Raw genomic sequence first — 26,135 nt, forward strand, 5'->3', positions numbered from 1 at the left:
TTCCGTGATGCCTTTTCACTTGAATCAAAGATAAGCCGGTTTGAAGGAGGCACTCTCAGGCTTTGATGATGCAGATAGACGCCCGTGCTTAGGAGCCTAACGATAAGAGGAGGAGAAGGAGGTAGTGCTATGGAAACAGGGTTTTTTTCAATCTCATTGCTATATTTTTTTTAAATCAAGAGACTTGTTTTAAGCCAGGAAGTTGATAGGCAACCTTGTAGATGGTTTTATGAGCAGCTACCTATCAAACTGAAGTTGTATTGTAAAGATAAGTGCACGGTTTTTATTTTGAAGATCCAGACTTCACAATTATATTTTTTCATTCAAGAGACCTGAAGGTATTTAGTTGCTAGAAACATAGGCTCCAGTAAAAGCTGCCACTTGCTGTTGGATCCAGTGAAGATACTTGGCCTCTGAAAGCCTCGTTTTTTCATGTTTGTGGAGATAAGATTCTATGTTGTTCAGTTACTATAATGGTTAAACAATATATAGAAAAAGTACCTGGTGTAGTTTCTGGAATATCACAAAGAATCAAAGCATCAGTAGCAGTGTGTGTGTGTGTATGTGTGTGTGTGTGTGTGTGTGTGTGTGTGTGTGTGTCTGTGTGTCTCTGTGTCTCTGTGTGTCTGTGTGTCTGTGTGTGTCTCTGTGTCTCTGTGTGTCTGTGTGTGTCTCTGTGTCTGTGTGTCTCTGTGTCTGTGTGTCTCTGTGTCTGTGTGTCTGTGTGTGTCTGTGTGTGTGCAGATGTGTGTATCTGTGTGTGTGCCTATGTGTGTATGTGTGTGTATGTGTGTGTCTCTGTGTCTGTGTGTCTGTGTCTGTGTGTGTGTGTGTGTGTGTGGGTGTGTTACAGTTACCTTACCCATCAATTCTAGAGGCTGGCAGCATTCAGATTAAGCTGCAGCAATACAGCTCAGCCTGCCACTTTCACTAGGAATCTTTAATCAGACATCTACATTTTAGTTTCTAAGATATTTAACTTTTTAACATATTAACAAGATATTGTTATAGGGAAATAATCCTCTCAAAGTAGGGATACAGCTCAGTGGTAAGGTTCATACTTGCCTAAAGGCCCTAAGTCTTGTTTTTCCCCCAGAGTAGGAAGGAGGGACACAGCACCTAAGCTCTCTGAATGTGAAGGAAACAGTAGATAATTTGAACTCTCGCCATGTATGGAATAAGTCCATATATCAATGTATGTAAAGTCTGCACTAACAGGAAAGGGGGTAATCGCCCTACAAAGCTAATTGCGATCAGAAGTTTTTACTTGAACTATGTCAGAGGACAAACAGTATCTTGGCATAGTAAACCGTTTCCCCTTCCACGGCAGCTTGCAATATTTGAAGACGCAGTGAGCTCTGTGTCACTGGGAGTGGACAGAGTGGTGCAAGCCTTCAATATCTGTGCTTGGGGAACAGAGGCAGGTGGATCTGTGGGAGCTGGAGACTAGCCTGGTCTACATAGTGAGTACCAGGACATTAGGATTATAGAGAGAAACCTTGTCTCAAACAAACAAACAAAACAAAACTCAGGGTTTTTTAAAGGGCTTCAAAAATAATTAATTGGAATCTCAGAGGTCACTTTTCTTTTTTCAAGAAGAATTCTGTCTGAGATTCCATATTTAAAATGTAAGTATAGCATAGAACCATAGAACGTTGTCAAAGTCAACTAATGTGGAGCACAATTGGATCTTATTCAAAGTACTTTACATTTAGGGGGAAATAAATATGTCAGTATTCAAAGACATTCATGGGACAGAGGTTTTATTACTATTTGATATTAAAGACAATATAATTTTTGTGTGTTTAAATAGGTCAGGACTGATTTTTTTTTCTTCTCTTAATTTTTGAGAGGGCATAGCTTGAAAATATAGGCCAAATTTTCTCTATTACATCGCTGAGAGAAATTAGGGGAAAGGCTAAATCATCAACAAATACATTATTTGCTGAAGAGATTTTTCTATGCCCTGCTAGCAAACTGATGGGAAACCGTTCACCACCTTGCTCTAATGAAGAATATTAACAAAAACTTGGTTTTTAATATCTGGAACCTATTTAGCCTTTTCTGGAACCGTGAAATTAGTCTTTCGCCCAAATAGACTGTCATCCAAGGTGAAAATTTTCTCAAATAGGCAAGAAAGTAAGGGTTTCTATGATCTGGGACTGTGGTTTTCATGTTGAAACTCATCAAAACAAGCCATTTAACTGTGTTTTCAAAAAGCTCACATGGCAACAGTTCTAAGTGATTCAAACAGACAGCATTGCTGAACTTACTAAAGGAAATACAGCCTTTTGTTAAAGAAAGCCTCTCAAGCCGCTATGATTAACTAAGTTGCTCGTCGTATCAGATTGTTGTTCTGTCCCGAGTACAGTGGAGGGTGTTTGGGGTTCTATCATTCATTTAGCTCACTTACAATTCACCTTGAAACACTGGTAACGGTTAGATAACTTTTGTGGAAAATATGATTACGTTTTCTCATACCATTACAAAATTTGCCTAGAAAATCAGCTTGTAATAATTTTGCTATTCTTTCTAAAAACAAAATTTGTCTTGTAAATTCTTAACTAGAATTCAGTGCGCCATTAGATAAAGCTAATATTTCTCAACTCAAAATACTTTTTTCGGATATTTTTTATTTACATTTCAAGTGTTATCCCCTTTCTCCCATCCATCTGCACCCCTTCCTGCCTCCCTGCCCTGACATTCCCCTACACTGAGGGGGGGTGCGGTCTAGCCTTGGCAGGACCAAGGGTTTCTCTTCCCTTTGGTGACCAACAAGGCCATTCTCTGCTACATATGTGGCTGAAGCCACGGGTCCCTCCATGTGTACTCTTTGGATAGTAGATTAGTGCCTGGGAGCTCTGGTTAGTTGGAATTGTTCAAAATACTTTTAAAATAGTAGCCATCATGGGTTTTTGTTTGTAATGGTTGCACCTAAAGGCAGTGGTTCTCCCGTGTGACCCACAGACCCCCTCCATCAGCACGGCTTTGGCATTTTCAGAAATTGAGGCTCCTGTCCTTATTCTAAGTGCATGGAGCTGCCCTCATCAGCTCCTTATCTGGAGTCTTAGTATCTCCATTTCTAATCACTCTCCTGCGAGATTCTTCATTGGCATCGCTTACATTTTATGGGGTTTGTGTACGGGTGTTTGACCTGCATGTATGTCTATGTACCCCTTGCACACCTGATAGCCACAGAGTCCAGAAAGGATGGTAGGTCCTGTGGAACTAGCATTCCAGAATGTTGTGAACCACCCTTGGGTGCCGGGAATTGAACCCAGGTCCTCTGGAAGAGCACTAACCACTGGGAAATCTCTCCAGCCTCACCAGGAGATTTTTATGCACACTTAGCGTCTAAACATTTAAAAAAAAAACTCCAATTAGTTTCTCTTTAAATGGCTTGTGGTTTTTATATTTTATAATATAAAAATCAAATGTTTGGCGCTATTTTAGAAACACATTTTCCAGGGCTGGAGAGATGGCTCAGTGGTTAAGAGCATTGACTGCTTGCTCTTCCAGAGGTCCTGAGTTCAATTCCCAGCAACCCCATGGTGGCTTGCAACCATCTGTAATGGGGATCCAATACCTTCTTCTGGTATGTCTGAAGACAGCTACAGTGTACTCACATACATGAAATAAATAAATCTTTAAAAAAAAAAAAGAAAAGAACAGAAACAGATTCCCCTTTGGGATACCTTGTGCCAAGTAAGAATGGAAGGGTAGAGAAAGTAAGGATAAAGAAGGGCCTATATACCAAGTAAGTGGTAAGAATCATTCCAGAATTCCTGGCTTCACTTAAGTCCCAGAGGGCTGGCATCCAACAGTGTACAACTGCAGAAGCAGGGATGATGGGGGACTAAGGCTTCTCCATGCTTCCAACAGAGACAGAGATCCTTCAGATGGCTCCAACAGGTTCAATGCAGATTTTACTTGTTCTTATTGTGACAGAAGGTGCTGTGTACCACCACTCCTAGATACCGGTCTGACTGTAACCAAAAATGCAGCGAGATGCTGAGACCTCAGAAAACAAGCTTTGTCAACCTAGTATGCATAGACCTAGGCTTTCCTGTAGCTGGTTTCATTTTCCCTAAAAATATAATTCTACCGGGAACGATTTTTAAACCTGAACTCACTGCAGTTTAAATCGTTCACATGTGGCTATAACGTAGGACAGCTCAGACACTGGGCCTTTATTTCATCGTCTCAGAATACCATGAAACAGACGGGCTCTGCTGCCTCTGCTCCTGCATTTGGAAAGCTGCACTGACATCTTCCCCTCTAATATTCATAGTACACTCCGAACAGTGTTATTTGTCTCTGTTGCCAAACCAAATCCATAGTGAGTTACAGTCATGCCCCACAAGAAACAAGATGCACGAATAAATCCGAGTCACTGAGGACCCAGCACCTCAGCTTCAGTCCAGGGAAAGTGTCGTCTACTTAAGCTCTTTGACTTGTGTGGAAGAACAAAGTTACTAAAAATAATGAGAATGTGGAGCAGTCAAGCTGCCATAAAATAGTGTTAGTAAAAGGGTTGTTGCAAAAGTATAACAAGAGGAAAATCAGGAAGGAAAGGAAAGCAGATACTCCCCTCTCGTGTTGCCCATTGCTCCCACAGCGGTCAGTTTTGGCTCGACCAGCATTCTATAGTGGAAGCTTTCACCACTCCACAGAGACTGCACAGCAGTCGCATCGACGACTATTACATCTCTGTCTACACTTACTCTCTGCCTCTTAGAAGTCATGATAACTAGTTGAATAACTATGGAGACAAAGAGGGTTTCCTCCACACGGTGTTTAGGATCCGGTCCTTTTCCCAGTACAGACGTCCTTGAGAATCCACCAACACAATCGTATATGCCCGTTGTGATTTCATTTCAAGGAACCTCTGTAAACGTAGAAGGACGAGAGGAATGGAATGAGAATGAAGCTAGTGAGATAGATTGGAGGAATGGCAGGCGCATGAGCATAGAACGGGGCCAGGGAGGCAGTCCTCCAACGGAAACAGCATCTCACTTCTTCCAACAGTATCACGAAGTCTGAGGCATCCACCTATTTATGAACCAGGGAGAAGGCAATTGGATGTGAGGAGTAATTACTTTGCACATGGCAAGTCACTGTGGAAAGAAGCAGCTGGAGATGGCAATAGATAATCTATGAAGCCACAACGACACGCAAGGTACTGCGCTAGACCTCAGGATCACCAGAGATCTTCAACCATCATTGTTTAGCATTAATAAATGTTTCAACTCATAGGATATATGGGAAGTTGGCTAGAGCTTTTAGTTTTCTTAGCCTTGTCTTCAGTGGAATTGGTTTGAATACAGTATTCCATATACAGGTACATTGAGGAATATTTTCACAATAGCTACCAAGAGGCCTGCTCTCCAGGAGCATTGGTTGATACCCACCTGATGCATCCCTTCTATGGATCCACAGATGAGCAGGCATTTCAGTCATCACATGAGGGGAGCTAAAGTAAAACAGTACAGAGTGTTGAGTGTTTGAAGTCTCCAATGGTGCTAGACACCAGAGGGAAGCCTTCATGTTGGAACTGAAGCCTATGTTGAACCCAAAAATGGTATAGGCACACCAGCCAAGAAAAAGAGAGAGAGGAAGGAAAGGGGCTGGAGGGAAGAGATATACCTACACAAATGTCTGCGGACGGTGGACAAGTTGGAAGTGACCCTTCGTGTACCTTAGAGTCTCCACAGGAGAAGCAGTGAGGCTTCTGGAGCCCTCTGTACACCTTCCTGCAAATGGAAAGGAAGTCTCTGATCACTATCATCATCATCATCATCCTTCTTTTCTTCTTCCTCTTCTTCCTCTTCCTCCTCCTTCCCTTCTTCCCCTTCATCCCCTCCTCTTCCTCTTCTTCTTCTTCCTCCTCTTCTTATTACTCTTCTTTTTCTTCCTCTTCTTTCTTTAGCCTACCTCCTGTTTCTTGAGACTAGAGTCCAAACAGAATCTGCCGTTCAGCTACCTCATGGGGAGACATACACAATGACCAGATCCCAGACTGTCTGGATTTAGACCCCAGCTTTACCCGAGTAGCTGTCTGACTTGGGGCAAGTTAAGGCATCTACTCCTTCGCCTAAAATAAGGCCAATAATGCCATTTACTTCATGAGGTTTTGGGAGAGATTAAGTGAGCAAATACTTGTCTAAGGTGAGTACAACAGTATCGGTCACAGAGGAAGCACTCTGCAAGAGCTATCTTATGTGATTAACAAAGGCTCTTTCTTGGTAGCTAGTGTGAGAATGGTATTCACTGTACACTACAGAACACTACACATACCAATTCCACTAAAGCCAAGGCTAAGAGGACTTAAAAAAATGCCTCTAGCCAATTTTCTGTGTAGCCTATGAGATGAGATGATACATTTATCAAAATAAAGGCATTCCTAAGACAGTCAGAAAATGTTCAGGTCCCTATCCAAAGCCTCCGTGATAACAACAGTGGGTAAAGAAAGAATGCTTCATGAATTTGGGAGGGTACACAGGACCAGTAGGAGTCAGAAAAGAGAGGGAAGAAACCGTGTAATTACACTTTAATTGAATCAAAAGAAAGCTTACAACATTTTTTTTTAATGTGGGAACAAGCCAGGCATGCCTTTAACCCCAGCACTTAGGAGGCAAAGGCAGGTAGATTCAATGATTTGGAGGCCATCCTGATCCCAGAGTAAAATTCTACCCAGACAGGGTCATCATGTTAGACCCTGTCTCGAAAACAAAATGTAATAAATGTAGTAAAAATTCTAAGGAAAAACTATTTTAATACAGCTAGTGGTATATTTCCAAGATGGTTTTTTTTTTAAAGCTTTAAAAGTGAGCTTCTCTACAAGAAATACAATGGCCGCACTTCCTGCTTCTCTTTATGTTGGTACAGGTGAAACCATCACTCACTGTTTTCCACTGTGTCTGAAGAGTCCGCAACCACTCTGTCTTCTGTACCTCCCACACTCTACCACAGGCCACTCTGACTCTCTCTCCTTTGCAGCAAAGATACCAAGGCCCAAAGATCATGTGACTTACCTAACCAGATGACTAAGTTAGAAGCATAGCTAAGACTAAACCCTAGGCCTTTTGGTGGAGTCTAGGTTTATAGTATGATACCTGATCCTTTAAACAACTAATCCCTATAAGGTATTAAAATACTGCAAGATATATATATGCATGCTCAGAAACATTAGTTCTTTTCTCAGAATTTAGATTTTTGCAGAAGGGAGTAAAGATAGAGCTCAGCAATTTAGAGCACACATCATTGCGGAGGAGACAGATTTGATTCTTAGCACCCACGTGGTGGCTCCTAACCAATCATAACTGCAGTTCCAGAGGATTCTATGCCTTCTCCAGATTTCCACGGGCATCCGGCATGCATCCAGTTTGCCTATGTGCATGTAGGAAACACACACACACACACACACACACACACACACACACACACACACACACGTAAAATAAAAATGTTTAAAGACTTTCATAGGGATACTTGTGCAAATAAATGTTCTATACGAAAAGCATATTTGGAAACTGAGATAAGTCTGTTTCTTATTTTGAGGACTCTAAGACACAACCAAAGGACCCAGTGTGGCACATATCTGTGGAAGCCTACAGGCAGGCAGGTCTCGTGGAGTCAGTAATAGCCTAGACTAGCTAGACTATAGGAGATCTCACCTCAGAAAAACAAAACCATGACTGTACTGAGACCCATGAAGATCAAAGTGAGAGTAGAGTCTGCAACAATTTTCAAATCACAATTCTCAGTGCTTTCTGGTTTGCTTTGGTTTCTTTGTTTGTTAGTTAGTTTGATTATTTTTGTTTTTGTCTTCCTCTCTAAAAATACCCCCACAGGACCAGCATCCCTCAGAGCGATCCCTAGAGCTAGTACCTCATGAGAAAAAATGCAGATTAATGGAAAATGGTTACAGTGTAAGTTCAGCTGGGACAAATGATTTGCATTTGCTAAGAAGGCCCTTTGAGTGGAAACCTAAAAAGGAACTTGGAGACACTGTTCTTAATCTTAAATTTGCTTGAGATGGGGAAGCGAAGGACGACTTTTCAGAAATAAGTCACTGAGTAAAGCAGGAAGTGGCCATTGTTGCAGCCTCTCTCTGAGAGCTCTGCAGAGTTGCTGTTCACTTTATGTGGTAAACCGTGTGCACATGCTCTTACAAGCTCAAGATCACCAGGCTCACAATGAAGAACATTCTAGATTTGAAGTTCAAAATCCGATCTATCAAATATCACATTTCACATTCAAAATGTGAAGTCAAGCAATTGCAGAGTTTATAAACTCACTGGGTAGAAAAAGTAAACATTGTTTCTTCCCAGAGGATGTCCTAGTTCTGTAGCGATCAGCAATATGTACAATGTTACTATCTAGAATTGAAAACGATCAGTCAAACAGGATCTAATCAGCCTCCCGCTGTCAAACTGGATAACGCAATTGGGTTTAATATCAAGAGCGATTCCATTATGGGCCAAATCATAGCAGTTTCAGAAGATACTGGACCAAGTAACTTCTTCAATTACCTTGGCATTTTCAAAAGGAACAATTAGACCTCCACCAGGAGATGATGGTAGGCTACAGACCTTGTAGGCTTGTTAGTTCCCCTAAGGAAATAGAAGCCTCCCTGGGTGAGCTGAGCATCTATAAGAAGGTAGTAACAGAAACAATTAATTAGTGAGGTTAGCCAGAGCCCACAGAAAACTAGACAGGTGTCTAGCCTCTGCCTGCAGGGCTGAGTGTAATGTTGCTCAATTGAAAATGGCCTGAGAAGTGTAAGTGCAGGTCCAGACTGTCTGGAAATTACAGTAGCCATCAAATATCTATACTCTATTATCCGGACCCAAGGTTCAGAGGTAGACTACATCTTTCAAGTCAGAAGTACCATGTACATACGTGCAGATAGATAACTTCTGGACAGGTGTGTAATACCTGACTGGGATACTAACTAGTGACTTTGGAATTAGGAGGGCCTCTTACCTTTCAGATCCTATGCCTGCCTCTTGAGGTGAAACCTATTCATGGATTCACCCACGTATTGTTACCTTCAGCAGCCTATACCACAAGGTTAAAATGGCTTGAGAAGGCAAACCAAAAGACTAAAGCAGGAGACATCTTGAATTAGAAAATCAGGAAGCTGTGTTGCTACTTTTAGTTTTACTTTTAACTTTAACAGCAAGCCTTATTTCCCAAAAACTCTAAAGTTGCATATAATCTGCGTTTCCTTTCCCCATAATCTGGGATTGTTTTGAGAGGCAAATAGTATTTACCATGTTTGAGATTAGTGTGTCTAACGTTAAGCCCTCCTGATAACCTGCACCAGGTGAAGACTGTGGTGATCGGAGCTGTGGGTTCTGAGATATTTAGGTGAGTTAAAAGTCTAGATTTGCCCGTGAAAATGATGCCCGTGAAAATGATGCCCGTGAAAATAGCAGAAGCAGCAGTGTGGCTCCCTTTATGTCTGTTCTTAGGGGAGACGTTGAAACGACTTGAGAATCTCCTAGGACAAGTCTGAAAGACCCAACTGTGGTGAGCAGGGTGAGCTCCGACACAAGGGACACTGCATTTGAAGCAGACTGATCTGTCCCCTGTACCTTAACCCTGCAGCACTCCATGCCTCTGCATCTTCTACACAAAAGGAACTGCCCAGTGTCCTAGAATGCCACTGGTGTGGTGGGCACATTCTATTCTTTGTAAATCATAACTTTGTCCACTGCGGGAATTTAGATTCCTGAGTTCTTAGGAGTACTCATCAGCCCACAAACCCACTAACATCAACCTTTGCCCTCTACCCACACGGGATTACAAATGCTTCCTTAGAAGATGGGACTGCCCTGTCACCAACAGAAACTACTGAGGTGAAACTACTGAACTCCTTCCTGACTAGCATCCTGTAAGGATAAAAGGAACTAGAACTTAGAACGCTGTCATCTAAACCTCGTAAAAACTTCAAGCTTGGCAGGCACTTTGCATAGAAGAAGCACATAAATCCTTGAGCCAGTTAAGAAATTAGAACAGCAATTCCATACATTTCTGTTATAAGCCACACGTTATGGGGGTGTTTCCCAATGAGATAGGAAAAAAAAAAACACCTCACAACTTACCACAAAGCGGTCTCATCTCAGAATGGTGCAATTTCAGTCATATCACATACACACATGTGTGCACACACATACACACATGCACATGCATACACATAAAGTAAATAATAAAATAAATCTTTTTTTTTTTCGGAGCTGAGGACCGAACCCAGGGCCTTGCACTTCCTAGGCAAGCGCTCTACCACTGAGCTAAATCCCCAACCAATAAAATAAATCTTAAATAGTGGGCTGAATAGTCAATGTAGTAAATTCTACTCTGCTTTTTCTTTCTAACTTAAACTCTCTTTTCTTCCCCCACTCCCACAAATCAGAGGTGTGCTAGCAACAGTACTTCCTCCTGGGAAACTAACGACTAATCTTGCTGACCCCCAGAGTCATCCAGCCGCCATGGACTCATACCAAAGTATGAACAAGCAACACATATGGCTGTAACTGTCAGGTCATCAGTGTTCTTTTTCACACAGAAAACACACACACACACACACACACACACACACACACACACACAAGCTGGTTACATACAGAGACAGTTTTGTCTGTGTTTATCCTTAGTATATTAGTTATTGATTTTCTTTGCTTGATCTTGTAGCTTCTTTAATCATTGAGATGCGATAAAGCTTACTAAAGGGAGATGTTTAACTACAGAGGGATAAAAGCATTTTTGGGTTCATGGCATGCTAAAAAAACAAACAAATCTCTTCAGGCTTGAATATGAAAAACAGGTTCCTATCCTAGATGTTGGTGTTTTAAGCTTTGTGTCTGAGTAAACTATGACTCTTAGCCAGACTTTGGATCTCTTATCTTTGGAAAGAATGGAGGATGTTTTTAAGGATTAGCCTGTGTTAATATCATCCTGAAGCCTAAATTATTTTCTTCCGCTGTATTTCAAAGTCCAATGCAGAGGAAGTAAGGTGACTCTAGGAAAAATCAGTTGTACTGTTTATGACAAACGCCATAAAAACTACTGAACATTAAAATTGATAAAACCTTTCAACCCTAGGGTGCTGTGGTTCAGTCTTTAGTCAACTGTTACACAAATGGTAGAGCACATGGTCAAAGAACCATCTCCTGTCTTAGTGAATCTACCTGCCTGATTTTATTCCTACATATACTGATGTGTACACCAGAGGGTACATTCTCTCTTCTTGTTCCAACTCTTTGAATATACCATCTCCTAGCCATCTGACTTCACCATTTCCTTCATCTCTCACCACCCCACGACAGCAGCCCGTTCATCCAGTTACTAACAGGATAATCCTGTAGTCCCCTAAAGGGGCTTCTGTGCTTCATAATCCCTGCATTCTCTTACTTCAATTACAGATATTCATAAATGTCATCTTTTGCAGGATGGGCAAGTACTAAGAGGAACTCTCAGAGAATGAAATCCTAACCAAAAATACCAGAAAACAGTTGACACTGGATTGTTAAAAGTGAAAACTGTGTACTCGTGAGACAGACCCATGTGTAAAGGGCTTGCCACACAAGCTTGACAACTTGGGTTCAGTACCTGGAACTCACGGTGTAAGGCAAGAACTGACTCCTGAAAGTTGTTCTCTAACCTCCCATGCACACATCATATACACCTAATAATAATACATAAAAAATTTGAAAATATGGAGGCAGCTATTGGAGAAGCTGGAGAGGGGTGGAAAATAGTTTAAATGAAGTATTTATACATGAAATTCTAAAAGTAAAATTGGATTATAAAATTGAAATGAAAACTAGAGAGTCAAAATAGGCATTTTCTAAGAAGGGGGAGCAAGCAGTGGTGGGGTTCAGGCAGCCAGTTGCCCACTTTTGCAGGGCAGGCACTTCATGGAGTTACTCCTCTCCCATAGACTTGAATTTGAACTTCCTCGTGTTGGACTTTGGGTAAAACAGTGGGCTACAGAACTTCTGCTCAGATCTCAGTGTGTATCTCTGCCCTGAGAACCTGCAGACTGCAGCGCCTGGCTCAGACGCCGAGTGTCTGATTCAGTAGGTCTGTAATAGGACTGAGCTTTGGTCCTCCTCATAAGTTCTCAATTGGCATGGATGCTGCCAATCATGGGCCCAGAATTTCAGATGTGCTAGCCTCGGTACAGTGAAATAAAATGGGTAAATGTTATTTCCAGGTTACGTTTTAGTTACTTTGGAAAAACCTACTCAAAACTTGTCTTTGTGTCATAATTTACAGTTCTATCAGACTAGTACTGTTACTGTTACCTGACTGGATGACCTCCATTTTACAAGAGGAGACAAGTTTCACTCCTAGGACACAAAGCAGTCACAGGTCACTTGTACCAGAACTCTCAGATGTTCTAAACAAGATCTCTGAGATGTATCCAAGAGCATTTGAAAGCAGACTCCCTCTACCAGATTATTAGAACCCATCTTCTAAGCATGCTTCTTATTTATGCCAGGGTAGGAAAAGCATTGACATAGATCCAATAATTTGCCTAATATAATTTAGTAGAGTAAACTCTGTGGCTCAAAGTAAGAGTGAGTGTCTCCAGCAGAGGTTGACTTTCCTCTTTGTCCAAGAAAACAATTTACTCACTCATAGACCCAGTTAACCTTCAGTGAGTCTCAACTATGTGCTTACACCTGAAAATACAACAAGGAGAATTATATACATGGGGTTTTGTCTCTATAACAAATAACTTCTAGTTGGAGGAATAGACCATACCAGTAGACAAATAACCCAAGTGCGGAGAGTGCTGTAAATGTTACAAACAGAATGACTTGGTCTAATGACTGAAGATACAAGGACACTTTTGACGTCACTAAAAAAGAAAAAGAAAAAACAATATTTTTAGGTAGAACCAAGGAGAAATGACTGATGATGAGTCTACAGCGATAAGCACCAACCAAATGCAAATGTTGTAGATCTTAGATCACAGTTGAAATTTGCAGTTGAAGCCATTGACATTGAAGTCATAGTAGGAATATTATGGTCTGCTTTGCACCTTAGAGCTCACGCTTGCTATGTCAAACATAAATTGTAGGCAAGTAAGAGTAAGACAAAAAGACTGGCTGGGGTCCAGGGAGATGGTCAGCTGGTAGAGCATGCAAGCAGGAGGCTCTGAGTTGAGACCCACAGACTTGCTTACCATCCCAGGGCCAGGAATATAGACAAAAGCAGGTTACCCAGAGCTTGATGGCAAGCTAACCTCACGGAATCTGTGAGCTCTGGGGCCAATGAGAGACCCTGTCTCAGAAAGTAAGGTAGAGCCTGACTGAGGAAGACACCCAGTGCCAAGGTCTGGCCTTCATATGCATGAGCATACACATGCAGGCATCCCTGTATATATGTCATGTTTTTATACATGTGCATATGCATAGACATAAACATATGCATAAAATGAATAATTAAATCAAGGAAAGACTAGCTAAACGGCTGCTGTAATAGCAATGGTAAAGCTTGAACCAGAGGAGTGGAGGAGGAAGAAGCAGAAGATAGTTTTCTCATTTGGGGATGTAGAGAATAAAAAGGGGAGCTAGGAGTAGTAGAGCAGGCCTGTAGTCTTAGAACTCAGGATGTTGAGGAAGGGAGACTGTGAGTTCAAGGCCAGCCTGACCTATACAGTAAGACCCTGTCTCTAAATCAAAATGAAAGGAAGGAGGGGAGAGGAATAAGGGAAGGAGTAGCAATATGGATGATTATTAAAGACTTTTTAACTATATGCTGATTTCACCAATTTACAATTATATTTGGACTTTGTATAGATGGCCACAGTCAATGTGACTGAGTATTAATTTTTATATTGTACTGATAGACTTTTGGCTTAAGACTCTTGCTGTATAGGTCAGGCCGGCCCAGAATGCCATATTTCCCTGCCTCAGTCTATCCAATGCTGAGATTACAGGTCTGAGATACCATGCCCTGCTCGAGAGGGCCATATCTTTATGTGCATTTGATATATATGACCGAGCTGTGGCAGCTGATTTCTATGTGAGATCTTTACACACTCACAGGGACCCCCAATTTCCTTCACCATTATCTCTGTGCATGTTGCGCTCATGGAGGGCATGAGAGAGTGCAGTGTGCTGGTGGATGTACAGAAGCCAGAGGAGGATGCTGGGTGTCCTGCTGCATCACTTCTTACCCTATTCCCTTGAGGCACAGTCCCTCTCTGAACCTTTAGCTCTGCTGCTAGCCAGCTATCTGCAGCAACCTGCAGTTCTATCTCTGTCTCCCACAGCTCTGAGGTTACAGGTTCGTGAAGACATGCCAAGCTTCTTACATGGGTGCTTTGGATTCAAATTAGCATCTTTGAATGTCCTTCTATATGAACACTACTATACTTACTAAGCCCTGCTATATGACTCTGGTATTATTCTAGTGAAAGTCTAGAATTATAAATTATAAAATTATAAATACACTTATATTATTATTAAACTATTTGCCTCAGGTTGATGAAAGCTAGAATAAGTGAAATCTGAATACTATCATGAACTTTAAAACAAGTCATGACAGATCTGTAATCCCAGCACGTCAGGAGACAGAGACAGGGGAATAGGGTAGTTTATTTTGATCTGAAGTTATTTTTTTTATAAATTTATTTTTTAAGATTTTATTTTATTGTATGAGTACACTGTAGCTGCCTTCAGACACACCAGAAGAGGGCATCAGATCTCATTACAGATGGTTGTGAGCCACCATGTGGTTGCTGGGATTTGAACTCAGGACCTCAGGAAGAGCAGTCGGTGCTCTTAACCACTGAGCCATCTCTCCAGCCCCCTGATCTGAAGTTATTATACACTCTCGGAGATCCCCAATTTCCTACACAATTATCTGTGTGTGTGTGTGTGTGTGTGTGTGTGTGTGTGTGTGTGTGTGTGTGTGTGTGTTATATGTATAAAGGGGTCATGAGAGACAGTGAAGTATATCTGGTATATATGCAGAAGTCAAAGGCCACCCTGAACTACATTGTGCCACTCTGCCCCCCCCAAACACACACACACACACACACACACACACACACACACACACACACACAAATTTTTAATAATTAAAAAGTGAAATACAGAAGGAGAGCCAAGTTACAGTACAATAGATAATGTCTTTGGGGTTTTAGTAGCCTAAAAATGGCATCAATATGTATCTAACTTAACTGAATTTTCTTTACTGGAACTGTGATAAAGGAGGGGAATTAAGGTTCACCGACTGCCTACTGTGAACTGGTGATGGCATTTCCGTTAACTAATCTGACCATCACACCACTGTTTGAAGTAGAATTTTTTTTTTTTGCATTTTTTCTGATACTAAGAAAAATTGATTATTTAATGAAACTGGGAAAATAATTTTAAATATCCAAAGAGAAACATGGGGACCCAGACCTTCAGCAAATCTATGCTGTAGAAGCCTTAAAGGAGGGCATTGTGAGAGCCTAGACTAGTACAAAATATGCAAAGTTACGTTTAACTCTATGTTAAAATATCTGTTCTAAAACCCTGCTTCCGGTGGCTGGAGAGATGGCTCAGTGGTTAAGAGCACTGACTGTTCTTCCAGAGATCCTGAGTTCAAATCCCAGCAACCACATGGTGGCTCACAACCATCTGTAACAGAATCTGATGCCCTCTTCTGGTGTGTCTGAAGACAGCTACAGTGTACTTACATGTAGTAAATAAATAAATCTTTAAAAAAAAAAAAAAACCCTGCTTCCATGCTTCTTCTAGGAAGATGTAGGTAGATGTTCCCTGCAGCATTGTGAGTAGTCAGTGGAGGAAGGGCTAATCACACTGGGGTATCTGCATCACAGCATTCCAGCACAGTCACCAAGACTGAGAGAAAACCAGTATATACATCAGGTAGATTTCGTTATCAGATAGGTGTCTCTGTTCATAGAGAGGTCAGGATGTGAATAGAAAAGGCCCTGCAGTGGATAGTCAGTCTTGTCATGTAAATTCTACTTCATCTTACAAACTTTTATCTAAAAATGAGTCAGACCTTAAAAATGCTTGTTTGTTTTTTATTAAAGAGAGAAAAGACCTGTCCAATGTAGAGCCTCAGCTCACTTGATTCTCTGTACTTCTCCTCCCTCTACACTGCCCTGCTCTTTCCTTTCACTGCCCTGCTCCTCCCTCTCACTGCCCTGCTCCTCCCTCTACACTGCTCTGCTCTTTCCTCTCACTGCCCTTCTCCTCCCTCTGCACTGCCCTGCTCCTCCCTCTGCACTACCCTGCTCCTCCCTCTCACTGCCCTGCTCCTCCCTCTACACTACATTGCTCCTCCCCCTGCACTGCCCTGCTCCTCCCTCTGCATTGACCTGCTCCTCCCTCTGCACTGCCCTGCTCCTTCCTCTCACTGCCCTGCTCCTTCCTCTCACTGCCCTGCTCCTCCCTCTCATTGCCCTGCTCCTCCCTCTACACTACATTGCTCCTCCCTCTGCACTGCCCTGCTCCTCCCTCTGTACTGCCCTGCTCCTCCCTCTCACTGCCCTGCTCCTTCCTCTCACTGCCCTGCTCCTCCCTCTGCACTGCTCTGCTCCTCCCTCTCACTGCCCTGCTCCTCCCTCTCACTGCCCTGCTCCTCCCTCTGCACTGACCTGCTCCTCCCTCTGTACTGCCCTGCTCTTTCCTCTCACTGCCCTGCTCCTCCCTCTCACTGCCCTGCTCCTCCCTCTCACTGCCCTGCTCCTCCCTCTCACTGCCCTGCTCCTTCCTCTCACTGCCCTGCTCCTCCCTCTGCACTGCTCTGCTCCTCCCTCTGCACTGACCTGCTCCTCCCTCTGCACTGCTCTGCTCCTCCCTCTCACTGCCCTGCTCCTCCCTCTACACTACATTGCTCCTCCCTCTCACTGCCCTGCTCCTCCCTCTCACTGCCCTGCTCCTCCCTCTCACTGCTCTGCTCCTCCCTCTCACTGCCCTGCTCCTCCCTCTACACTGCTCTGCTCTTTCCTCTCACTGCCCTTCTCCTCCCTCTGCACTGCCCTGCTCCTCCCTCTGCACTACCCTGCTCCTCCCTCTCACTGCCCTGCTCCTCCCTCTACACTACATTGCTCCTCCCCCTGCACTGCCCTTCTCCTCCCTCTGCACTGCCCTGCTCCTCCCTCTGCACTACCCTGCTCCTCCCTCTCACTGCCCTGCTCCTCCCTCTCACTGCCCTGCTCCTCCCTCTGCACTGACCTGCTCCTCCCTCTGTACTGCCCTGCTCTTTCCTCTCACTGCCCTGCTCCTCCCTCTCACTGCCCTGCTCCTCCCTCTCACTGCCCTGCTCCTCCCTCTCACTGCCCTGCTCCTTCCTCTCACTGCCCTGCTCCTCCCTCTCACTGCCCTGCTCCTCCCTCTACACTACATTGCTCCTCCCTCTCACTGCCCTGCTCCTCCCTCTGCACTGACCTGCTCCTCCCTCTGCACTGACCTGCTCCTCCCTCTGCACTGACCTGCTCCTCCCTCTGCACTGACCTGCTCCTCCCTCTGCACTGCTCCTCCCTCTGCACTGCCCTGCTCCTCCCTCTGCACTGCCCTGCTACTCCCTCTGCACTGCCCTGCTCCTTGGTACTTTCATCTCCTCTCTTTCCTGTCCACCCTGTCATTTTCATCTCTAGGTCTTGACTTAACTCAGCCTTTTGTGGTGTCTTTTGTCTTGGGTCCCCTCCCTTCTACAGAGGTAAACTTCCAAAAAGAGCAATGACAACAGCAGCCATTTCCATAGCTGAAGAAACAAACTCTTCAGCTGCAATCCTTTCTCTCTGTCTGCCCTGCCCCGTTGCCCCTTCATGGATCTTTCCTGGAGTTGTACCCAAAATACCCGCTTTGTCCAGGCCTGGAGGGAGGCTCTACCCTTAGGTGTTCCTTCTGTTCTTTCCCCAGGGTCTATGGCTCTTTGCCTGCTCTGACTCTACCTTGTCCTGTTAAAATACCACAGTTGTGGTAGGAACAGATAGCCTTCCTGAATAAACTACTAGTCAGGGAAATCCCTCAATTAACATTTTCTTGGTGGTATTTGTCTTTTTCTTTACTTAAAAAAAATGTGTTACTTGTGAGGCAGAGAGGCGAGTGGGTCTCAGTTCCAGGTCAGTTTGCTCAACAGATTGTGTAGCTGGGTTTACAGAAAGAAACCCTGCCTCAGAACAACGCAACGCAAAACAAAGTATGTCAACATTGAGTTGGTAAAGTAGAAAATAAAATCGTGGTTAACAGGGGCTCTGGGGGACACAGTGGTGGCAGGGGCCAAGGTATACTGAGACTCACCAGGTGGACGGAGCCTGTGCTCTGTTACAGAAAAGGGGGCTGTTTCTAACACTGTGTCTGATACAACAAAACCACCAAAAGAGGTGACTTAGAGTCTTATAATTACAAAGAAATGATAAATTTGTGAGATCAAAGTTGACCTAAATGCCCTGTCTGAATCAATGTCATTAGTGCAATGCAAACATGTATCAAAATATCACATGTATGGTTAATACCTGCCTGTTAAAATGTGTTTTAAAAGAAGATGACTGCTACAACTTGATAGAGGTTGAGTCTCACTAATCTAAAACTCCCAAATCCTAAATGTCCCCGAAAGTTTCGGCAGGGCACTGAAATACAAGCCGCACACCTCAACTCTCCTTTTTAACATACACTTGTTTGTTTGGGCTTTGTTTATTGGAGGGCGTGTGCATGCCACAGCACACAGGCAGAGGTCAGAGAACAGCTTCCGGGTGTAGGTTCTCTCCTTCAGATAGCAAACTCGGGCAGCAAGCTTCTTTACCTAATAATCCATTGTGTCAACCTCCCACCTGACCTCTTTATGTACACTGAAAGAGCTCTGTAAAAATACCATCATGCTCTGTGATAATGTAATACATTATCTTCATGTTCCTTTGCTTTTAGGACACACACCCCAACATATCTCATTATGTGTGCACAGATCAAAACAGATCTCATCCTAAGCATTTCTTTCCAATAAGGGCTATGAAACCCAGAATAACCCCCAAGTGTACTTGTTTCTCTGCATAACTCCATTGCTTTATTTAGCTTACTAGTTGCAAACACTCAAAAACTGGAAGGCATTATGAAACTATCTTGGCTTATTGTCCACATATTTATCTCAGTAGCGCCCTCCCGCAATAACCAGTCATATGTCTCATGAGCGCCACTATCAGCCTATTTATTGGTCAAAAGCATGCTCTGGCCCAACTGCTCCAGACACTCTAGATGCCTATTTCTGCCTCCATTTGTGCCATCCTCTAGACTACTGCCACTGTGGCACCAGATTTATGTGATTTTATGTATTGAAAATAAAATCACCAGTAAAAATAGTTTTCTTTTACAGTAACATACAGTTAAATAATCAACAAAGTTGTTATTGGGAAAGGCATTTTTTTAAGGCTTAAAAAAGAAGAGAGCTGTCAAGACGATTCATCAGGAAAAGGCACCTACCTGCCGTTAAGCTAGAGGACAGGAGTTCAATCTCTGAGACCTACATACATGATGGGAGACAGAACCAGCTCCTGCGAGCTATCCTCTGATATCCACATGTGGGAGATGACATATTCACACGCATACATTTTGAGTATTATAAACAAGTTCAAAACAGTAACTGAGCACTCTAGATCAGTGGGTCTCAATGCCTTTCTTCTAATGTCAAACATTGTTTTAGGGCCAAGGAGACGGATCTGTGTGATTTAGTGCTTGCTGGGCAGGTATAGGACCTGAGTTCAAATGTGGGTCATGACCCCTTTGGGGGTCAAATGAAGTTCCCACAGGGGGTCACATAACAGATACCCTGCATATTGGACACTTACATTATGATTCACAACAGTATCAAAATTACAGTTATGAACTAGCAATGAAAGTGATTGTATGATTGGAGGTCTCTGCCCTAGGTGTTAACATCAAGAATAAGATGAGTTGAAGGTGTGACTGAAGGGTTCTTTCCTCTCACTCACCGTCACAGCCATTTTGGTCTCTATCTGTTCACTTCCATCCTACTTTTGACCCCGACTCCCCGTGTGACCCTCTTGTTTCAGTATTACTTTTTCTTTCCATTTTTGACGGACTGTTCTAAGCTGGTTAACATTTTCTTGGCCCTTTGCTTTCAAATCAAAAGCATTTCTTACTAATACAGTCCCCTTGTTTTGTTCTCAACTAAATCGGTTCGCAAAATTTCCCATCCACTGTAGCTTACAAGTTCTTCGGAGCTAAGATCAGAAGATGCCGAATGAAGACAAGCAAAGCTGTTGTCAAACCAGGCTAAGAGTAAGACCCAGCGGCTTCAAGAGCTTACGCACTGAAGGCAGCTGAGGATGCTCTGAATGTGTTAATACAGCAGGAGCTGTCTGTGTACCTGTATACCATGTGGTGGTTTATATTAACTAAAATCATCCAAGAGAACGAGTGCTTTCTCAGCACCCCTCCAATCATACATGCTTCAAAGGGGCAGGAAGATTTCCAAAAGTTTGCTTTCTCCAAAATAGATGTGTGCCAGTTAGGGCGTACGTTTGGAGCCTGATTGTGAAATCCCTGGAGTCTGATGGTCCTGTTTTGCTATAAACGAAGACAAGTACCCTGTTTAGATAAAATGCTGTACTCTACAAATTAGTATATGCTTGTTTGTAAGAGATGTCCATGCTCACACAGATAAACCATCTTGTGGGCATGTTCAAACTCCTTTGCCTCGAGTACAGAAATACAAATTAAATAGTATTACTTCACAGTGCTTTTACACTTCAGCATTAAGAATGTTGCTGAGTTTATGACAAAGCAGATGCTTTTGTGTGCTAGAGGCACAAAAAGTGGAGGAAGCTTACGACGTGACATTTACCAGCATGTTTCCATGCTCAGTTCTTTAGGTCAGTAGCTCCACTTTCCAGAAATGTATTCCACAGGTTTGTTACTAGGTGTAGGCAAAGACACGAGCACGAGAATAATTTTATTTTTTAAACTTTAATTGCCTAAGCTGTCAAAACCTAGGAACTAACCTACAGTCCTTCCCAAATGACAGATATGAAGTTACCCCACAATGCTTGATAGACACTCAAGATGTGGAAACAGGTCCATATAGATGTTTGAGTGTTCACAGCAGGCATTCTTTAGCAAAAACAAAAGTACAAACAACTTAAATGTTGTCTAACTTATTGACGGATACATAAATGTGATCTAGCTACATGATAGAATAAAATTGAGTCATGACTGACATGCTTTTATATGACCCATGACAGCTCTTAATCCTATCTGATTTATCATCAAAATGCCCATCATATCGCCTCAGTGCCCTGAACAGTTCCTTCCCATGTGCTCCTTCACCTGAACTAGAGTTGGCAGTAGGCTACAGGGGGTCCTAACTAAGACATTTGTTGACTTCCCAGGTCACTGTGGTTTCAACCTGTGGGTCGAGACTCTTTTTGAAGTCAAATGAAACCAACCGTACATTACAATTCATAACAGTAGCGAAATTAAAGCTATGATGTAGCAGGAGAAATAATTTTATGGTTGGGGGTCACAGCAACGTGAACCATACTAAAGGGTCCAAACATTAGGAGAATTGAGAACCACTGCTCCAGGAACCCAGCCCTGTCTACAGACACAGGGTTGTATATCTCTGGCCAATCCTGTCCTGCTCAGAGGAAGACACTCCTGATCCTTTCAGTCTTGTACTTGAAGACCACAGACCACCCAGCAAGGTGCTCAAGCCTTGAGGGACAAGACAAATTTGCAGATCAGGATTACAGGGGTCATCTGTCAAACTTCGAATTTGTAACTCGTCATGCCAACGAAAGCCTAAACTTGTTCCTTCATGTTATTTCATAGATTTAACATACCTCTATGGCTTTATTTCCAATTCCCTGATTAATTCTGGAGTATCATCTTCTCCTAGTGTCAGGCAGCATGTCTGAGAGCATTTACTAACTCCGGGATGGCTACATTCCTGTCACCTGACTTCCAAACCAGGATTCTAAAGCAGCACAAAGTTAGCGTCCCACACACCCCTCCACGTATACTTCATAGTCTGAAACCAGTTTCGCCCAATATATAACTGAAAATATCCTTATAAAATTATCCTAAGAAGAAAGGTTTTCAAAAAAAATCAAAAGTAGTTGAATGACATTTCAATCTTAGGAAAATTTATTGTCTACTCAAACTTTCTAATAATTTCAGTTTGATTACTGAGAAAAGCAAGAGACCATAGCAGAAAGGGGAGAAACAACAGGAAAATGTCTGTGGTTCATCTCCATTTCATTGCTCATCGATTTTGAACTCGGGCAGTTTTCAACACCAAACAGAAAGCAAATGGTAGCATTTGCCAGAACTGTTATAAGGCATAAGTAAAACTGTATACAACGCCTGTAGTGTCCCTGCTAAAATTCAGGAATGGACTCTTATTCTCTGACATTTTCTGCCAAAGTATATTGTTTATCTATCTCTCCTTGTTTCATTATAGTTCAATGTCTATACTCCTCCTAACAAGAGAACATTTTACTTTTAATAATCTCAGCATTGGCCACGTTTTATGAACCCTGTATGGTTGAGATATGAGAGTCAGCCATATATATATTGAGGTTAGTCTGCTCGCGTCTTTGTCCCAGAAAAACAAAGACGCTTTGTTTTAGAATTGTTTTTCATAGATGCAGATGGTTTTTCTCTGCAGTATTTGAGAGTGACTGTAGATTTTGCAAAGCAAAGTATTTCACCGCCAACTCCTAGTGTATCTATCACAGGAAGACTTCAGTGTGTCAAAAGGAGTAGGAACAATTCACAGTTAATTTAGTGCCTTATGAAGTCTTGCTGTTGATTTTTAACAATTTCCCAATGGCCATCTTTATTTCAAACCCATTCCATTCCTCTCTATTTCTGAGTCCTGCCCTTCTCTGGTTTTGGTGAACTCTCAGGCAAGCTTTGTCCTGCTGTCACACAAGATTGCCAGCAACTGAAACTCACCCCTTTCTGCTCCAAGTCCCACGGAAAGGAGAATATGCTCTTCCAAAATGACTCTGGATGTCTGTGTACAGGTAGAGCGGTTTCTCAGTGTTTCCAATTCCAAAGACCAGACATTGCCGAGCCCTCGGCTGTAACTTCTCCCTTCCGGTCCTTAGCTCACTCTCATATGGTAATGGCTTCTGCCTGCCAAAATCTCATCTGTGAAATGCAAGTCACAGATGGTTAATAGGCATTTTTGTATGCAGGCAGTGACTTATTAACATTCACTCACAGTCGCTTATTCTCTTTGGCTACTAATCACTTACTTGTGAATTAAAATAGCAAAACTTCTTTTCATCTGCCCAATAATCTAATATTTATGCTCTGGTGTAAGGGGCATTTTCAAATTAATAAGCACTGTCATGGGTCATATAATAGCAAGTCAGTCAACACCAGGCTACATGAACGACAGTGGTCCTATAAGATTATTAATTAAAATACAAGTACACACTGCTAACAACTGAATCATCGCTCTAGCCCCAAGGTTGATGCTCCTAATAAAGGCATTGTATAAATCAATAAGAACAAGCAAATGTTATGTAGAATATAGACAGAGAATTGAATAGATTAATAATTTCAAAAGAAACATAGCTATAAAGATAGAAATCTGCACTAGTGTTTAAATTGATATAAAATTAATACATTTTTCAATTAAAATTAATTAATCCTCTTGTCCTCTCTAAAACCTCACATCCAAGCAAGGACAATAAGTGACACAAACTCCATACTCCAGGAAACTACGTGCAACAAGCAATTTTAAAGCATAAAATTTCAAGTGAGAAAGTAAATGGAGAAGGGGAAACAGGAAAAGAGTCTAAACAAGCCGGGAAGGTACAGAGGCCTTTCTCCTCCACCCGTTAGCCAGGACCACACTCTCAGGGGCCAACTGAAACATGCTGGCAAATTCTCATGAAAAACTACTAAGAGTGTGTAGTTGTGTATGTGCCTGTGTACTTATGTGCCTGCAGTAAACGCACATAGTTGTATCTGGTAGCCTATCAATGAGTGACTACAACACCAACCTAAATATTGATTAGTATTTTCAAGTAATCAGTGAGCAAAGGTAACAACATTACACATCAGAGCTTCATTCATTTGGGAATGAGTTAGACAAAACCTATAACTATTCTAACTACAACAAAAACATAACTATAACTATGGCTAAGTGCATAATATGATAACTAGAAATGGGACTCAGGTCTAAATGTCATTGTCAGTGTTTTTGCTCTTTTCTTTCTCAAGATAGTCACGAAAATAATGAATGAAGTCTGGTGCTTTCAATTTCTATGAGAAATAATATGCTTATATATATGGTCTGTTTCCAATGTACTGTGGTCAGGTCACTAAATGCAGAGTTGGAGAGAACACCCGTCACACACAGTTACATAGTATTTTCACCTTTCATCATACATTTCACAATGTACATGATAGTCCACATTTATTAAGTATTATTTATGTGTTTAGGGATTATAGGTTTCCTCAGAAACAGTCTGATTTATCTCTGCTGTGTTCCTAGTACCTAGAACTTGGCATACTATAGGCATTCTACAAAAATTTATTAAATAAAAAAATAAAACATTGAACTTACTACCTGCCAGACACTATCCTAAATGCCTTGTATTATTGGATCATAACATCCCACACAATACAAGTGACCATCCTTGTGAGCTCTATTTTATAAAAGAAAGCAAGAACTAACTGGTCCAAGCCAGGACTGAAGCCCATGGACTTCACTCCCATGCTCTTTGCTACAGAATATTCCCTTCGGATATCAGAGCCATGAGACCAGCAAATAGACATCCCAGGATGAATACCATGTTGCAGAATTTAAAAGCAGCAGGGAACTTGGTGTGTTAGCACAGCTTTTATCATGGCACTCAAGCAGTGAAGGTAAGAGGATCTCTTTGAGTTCCAGAAGAGCCTAGTCTACACAATAAGACCCCATATCAAAAATCAAAATAAAATAAAAGGCAACAGAGTCATATTAGAGGAATTAAAAGGAGACAATATACTGATATCATACATTTGCATCAAAACACTCAAAAATACATGTGTTACAGTAGGCATGGTGGGGGATGTGGATGATTCGTGCTTAAATTTTCTTAATATCTATAATATAATTTTAGCAATGTATCCGATTTACTCATAGGATGATTTAATAGGCTTCCATGTTTAAATACCAAACAAAATATCATTTGTTAAAAAGCAAAGAGCAGGCTGGAGAAATGGCTCAGTGATAAAGAGCACTGACTGCTCTTCCAGAGATCCTGAGTTCAAATCCCAGCACCCCTGGTGGCTCTAAACCATCTGTAATGGGATCTGATGCCCTCTTCTGGTATGTATAAAGAGAGTGACAGTGTACTCACATACTTAAAATAAATAATAAATAATAAATAAAAAAATCAAAGAGCTTGTCAAAAAGAAAGTATGTTTCAATGACAGTAGATGTGAGTGTTAGATTTCTCTGGTCTAAAATGCAGATCTAATGAAAAGAAAATAAAGTGTATTGGCAAAATCGGGAAGAATGTGCTATGAAATTGATATAGAGTTGTTGGCAAAATGAAGAGTATTAAAACCAAGGTTTACAAAAAAGCTCAGAAAAGGTAACAGACATAAAATACTAAGACTCGTTAAAGCATTTACTCAACAAGGGGTATACTTCTAAGGTTTCTGCTCAAGATCGTCTCTGCATCTTTGGAACAGTGAGATCTTATAATCCGCAGATTTGTCTTAATTTACCATCCTTTGCTTCTTAGGTTCCAACAAAAGCCAGACACCTTACTCGACAACCTCCCTGCCACCACCTCCGCCTACACAGCCAGCCAGCCAGCCACCGCTGCCGGCGTCTCACCCAGCACATCTGCCAGCCCCCAGCCTGCCCCCCAGAAACATTAAGCCTCCCCTTGACCTGAAGTAAGTAAAGGATCATCTTACAATTTCATCCGCAGTGTCTGGCCAGGGTTTTCCAAATTATGCATGGCTGAGTGCTAAATGGTCTATGGAAAACTTGTGTGGTACTTCGGTAGGCAGGGATCGCGGGAAGGGCAGGCTGTTTCTAAAGTTTGAAATCTCTCACCTGTGGGCTCCTTGAAAAGAAAAAATCAAAATTATGTCGCGTGCTTTCTTATTTCAAGTAGG

General features: G+C 42.2%; 1 protein-coding gene across 42 annotated transcripts in view; it reads left to right on the forward strand.

Annotated features, from left to right (window-relative positions):
• Positions 1-26,135, forward strand: part of Fyb1 (FYN binding protein 1) — a 149,865-nt gene that overhangs the window by 69,185 nt on the left and 54,545 nt on the right. For all 42 annotated transcript variants that reach the window (XR_015667191.1, XR_015667195.1, XR_015667193.1 and 39 more), the window contains 1 exon segment: positions 25,754-25,910. Coding sequence is in view for 9 of the 42 variants with exons in the window: in XM_087630119.1 (XP_087486245.1) it covers positions 25,754-25,910 (157 nt within the window). In the remaining 33 variants the exon portion in view is untranslated.

The sequence above is a fragment of the Rattus norvegicus genome, chromosome 2 (genome assembly GCF_021556685.1).
Source record: "Rattus norvegicus strain SHRSP/BbbUtx chromosome 2, alternate assembly SHRSP_T2T, whole genome shotgun sequence".
NCBI classification, from domain to species: domain Eukaryota; kingdom Metazoa; phylum Chordata; class Mammalia; order Rodentia; family Muridae; genus Rattus; species Rattus norvegicus.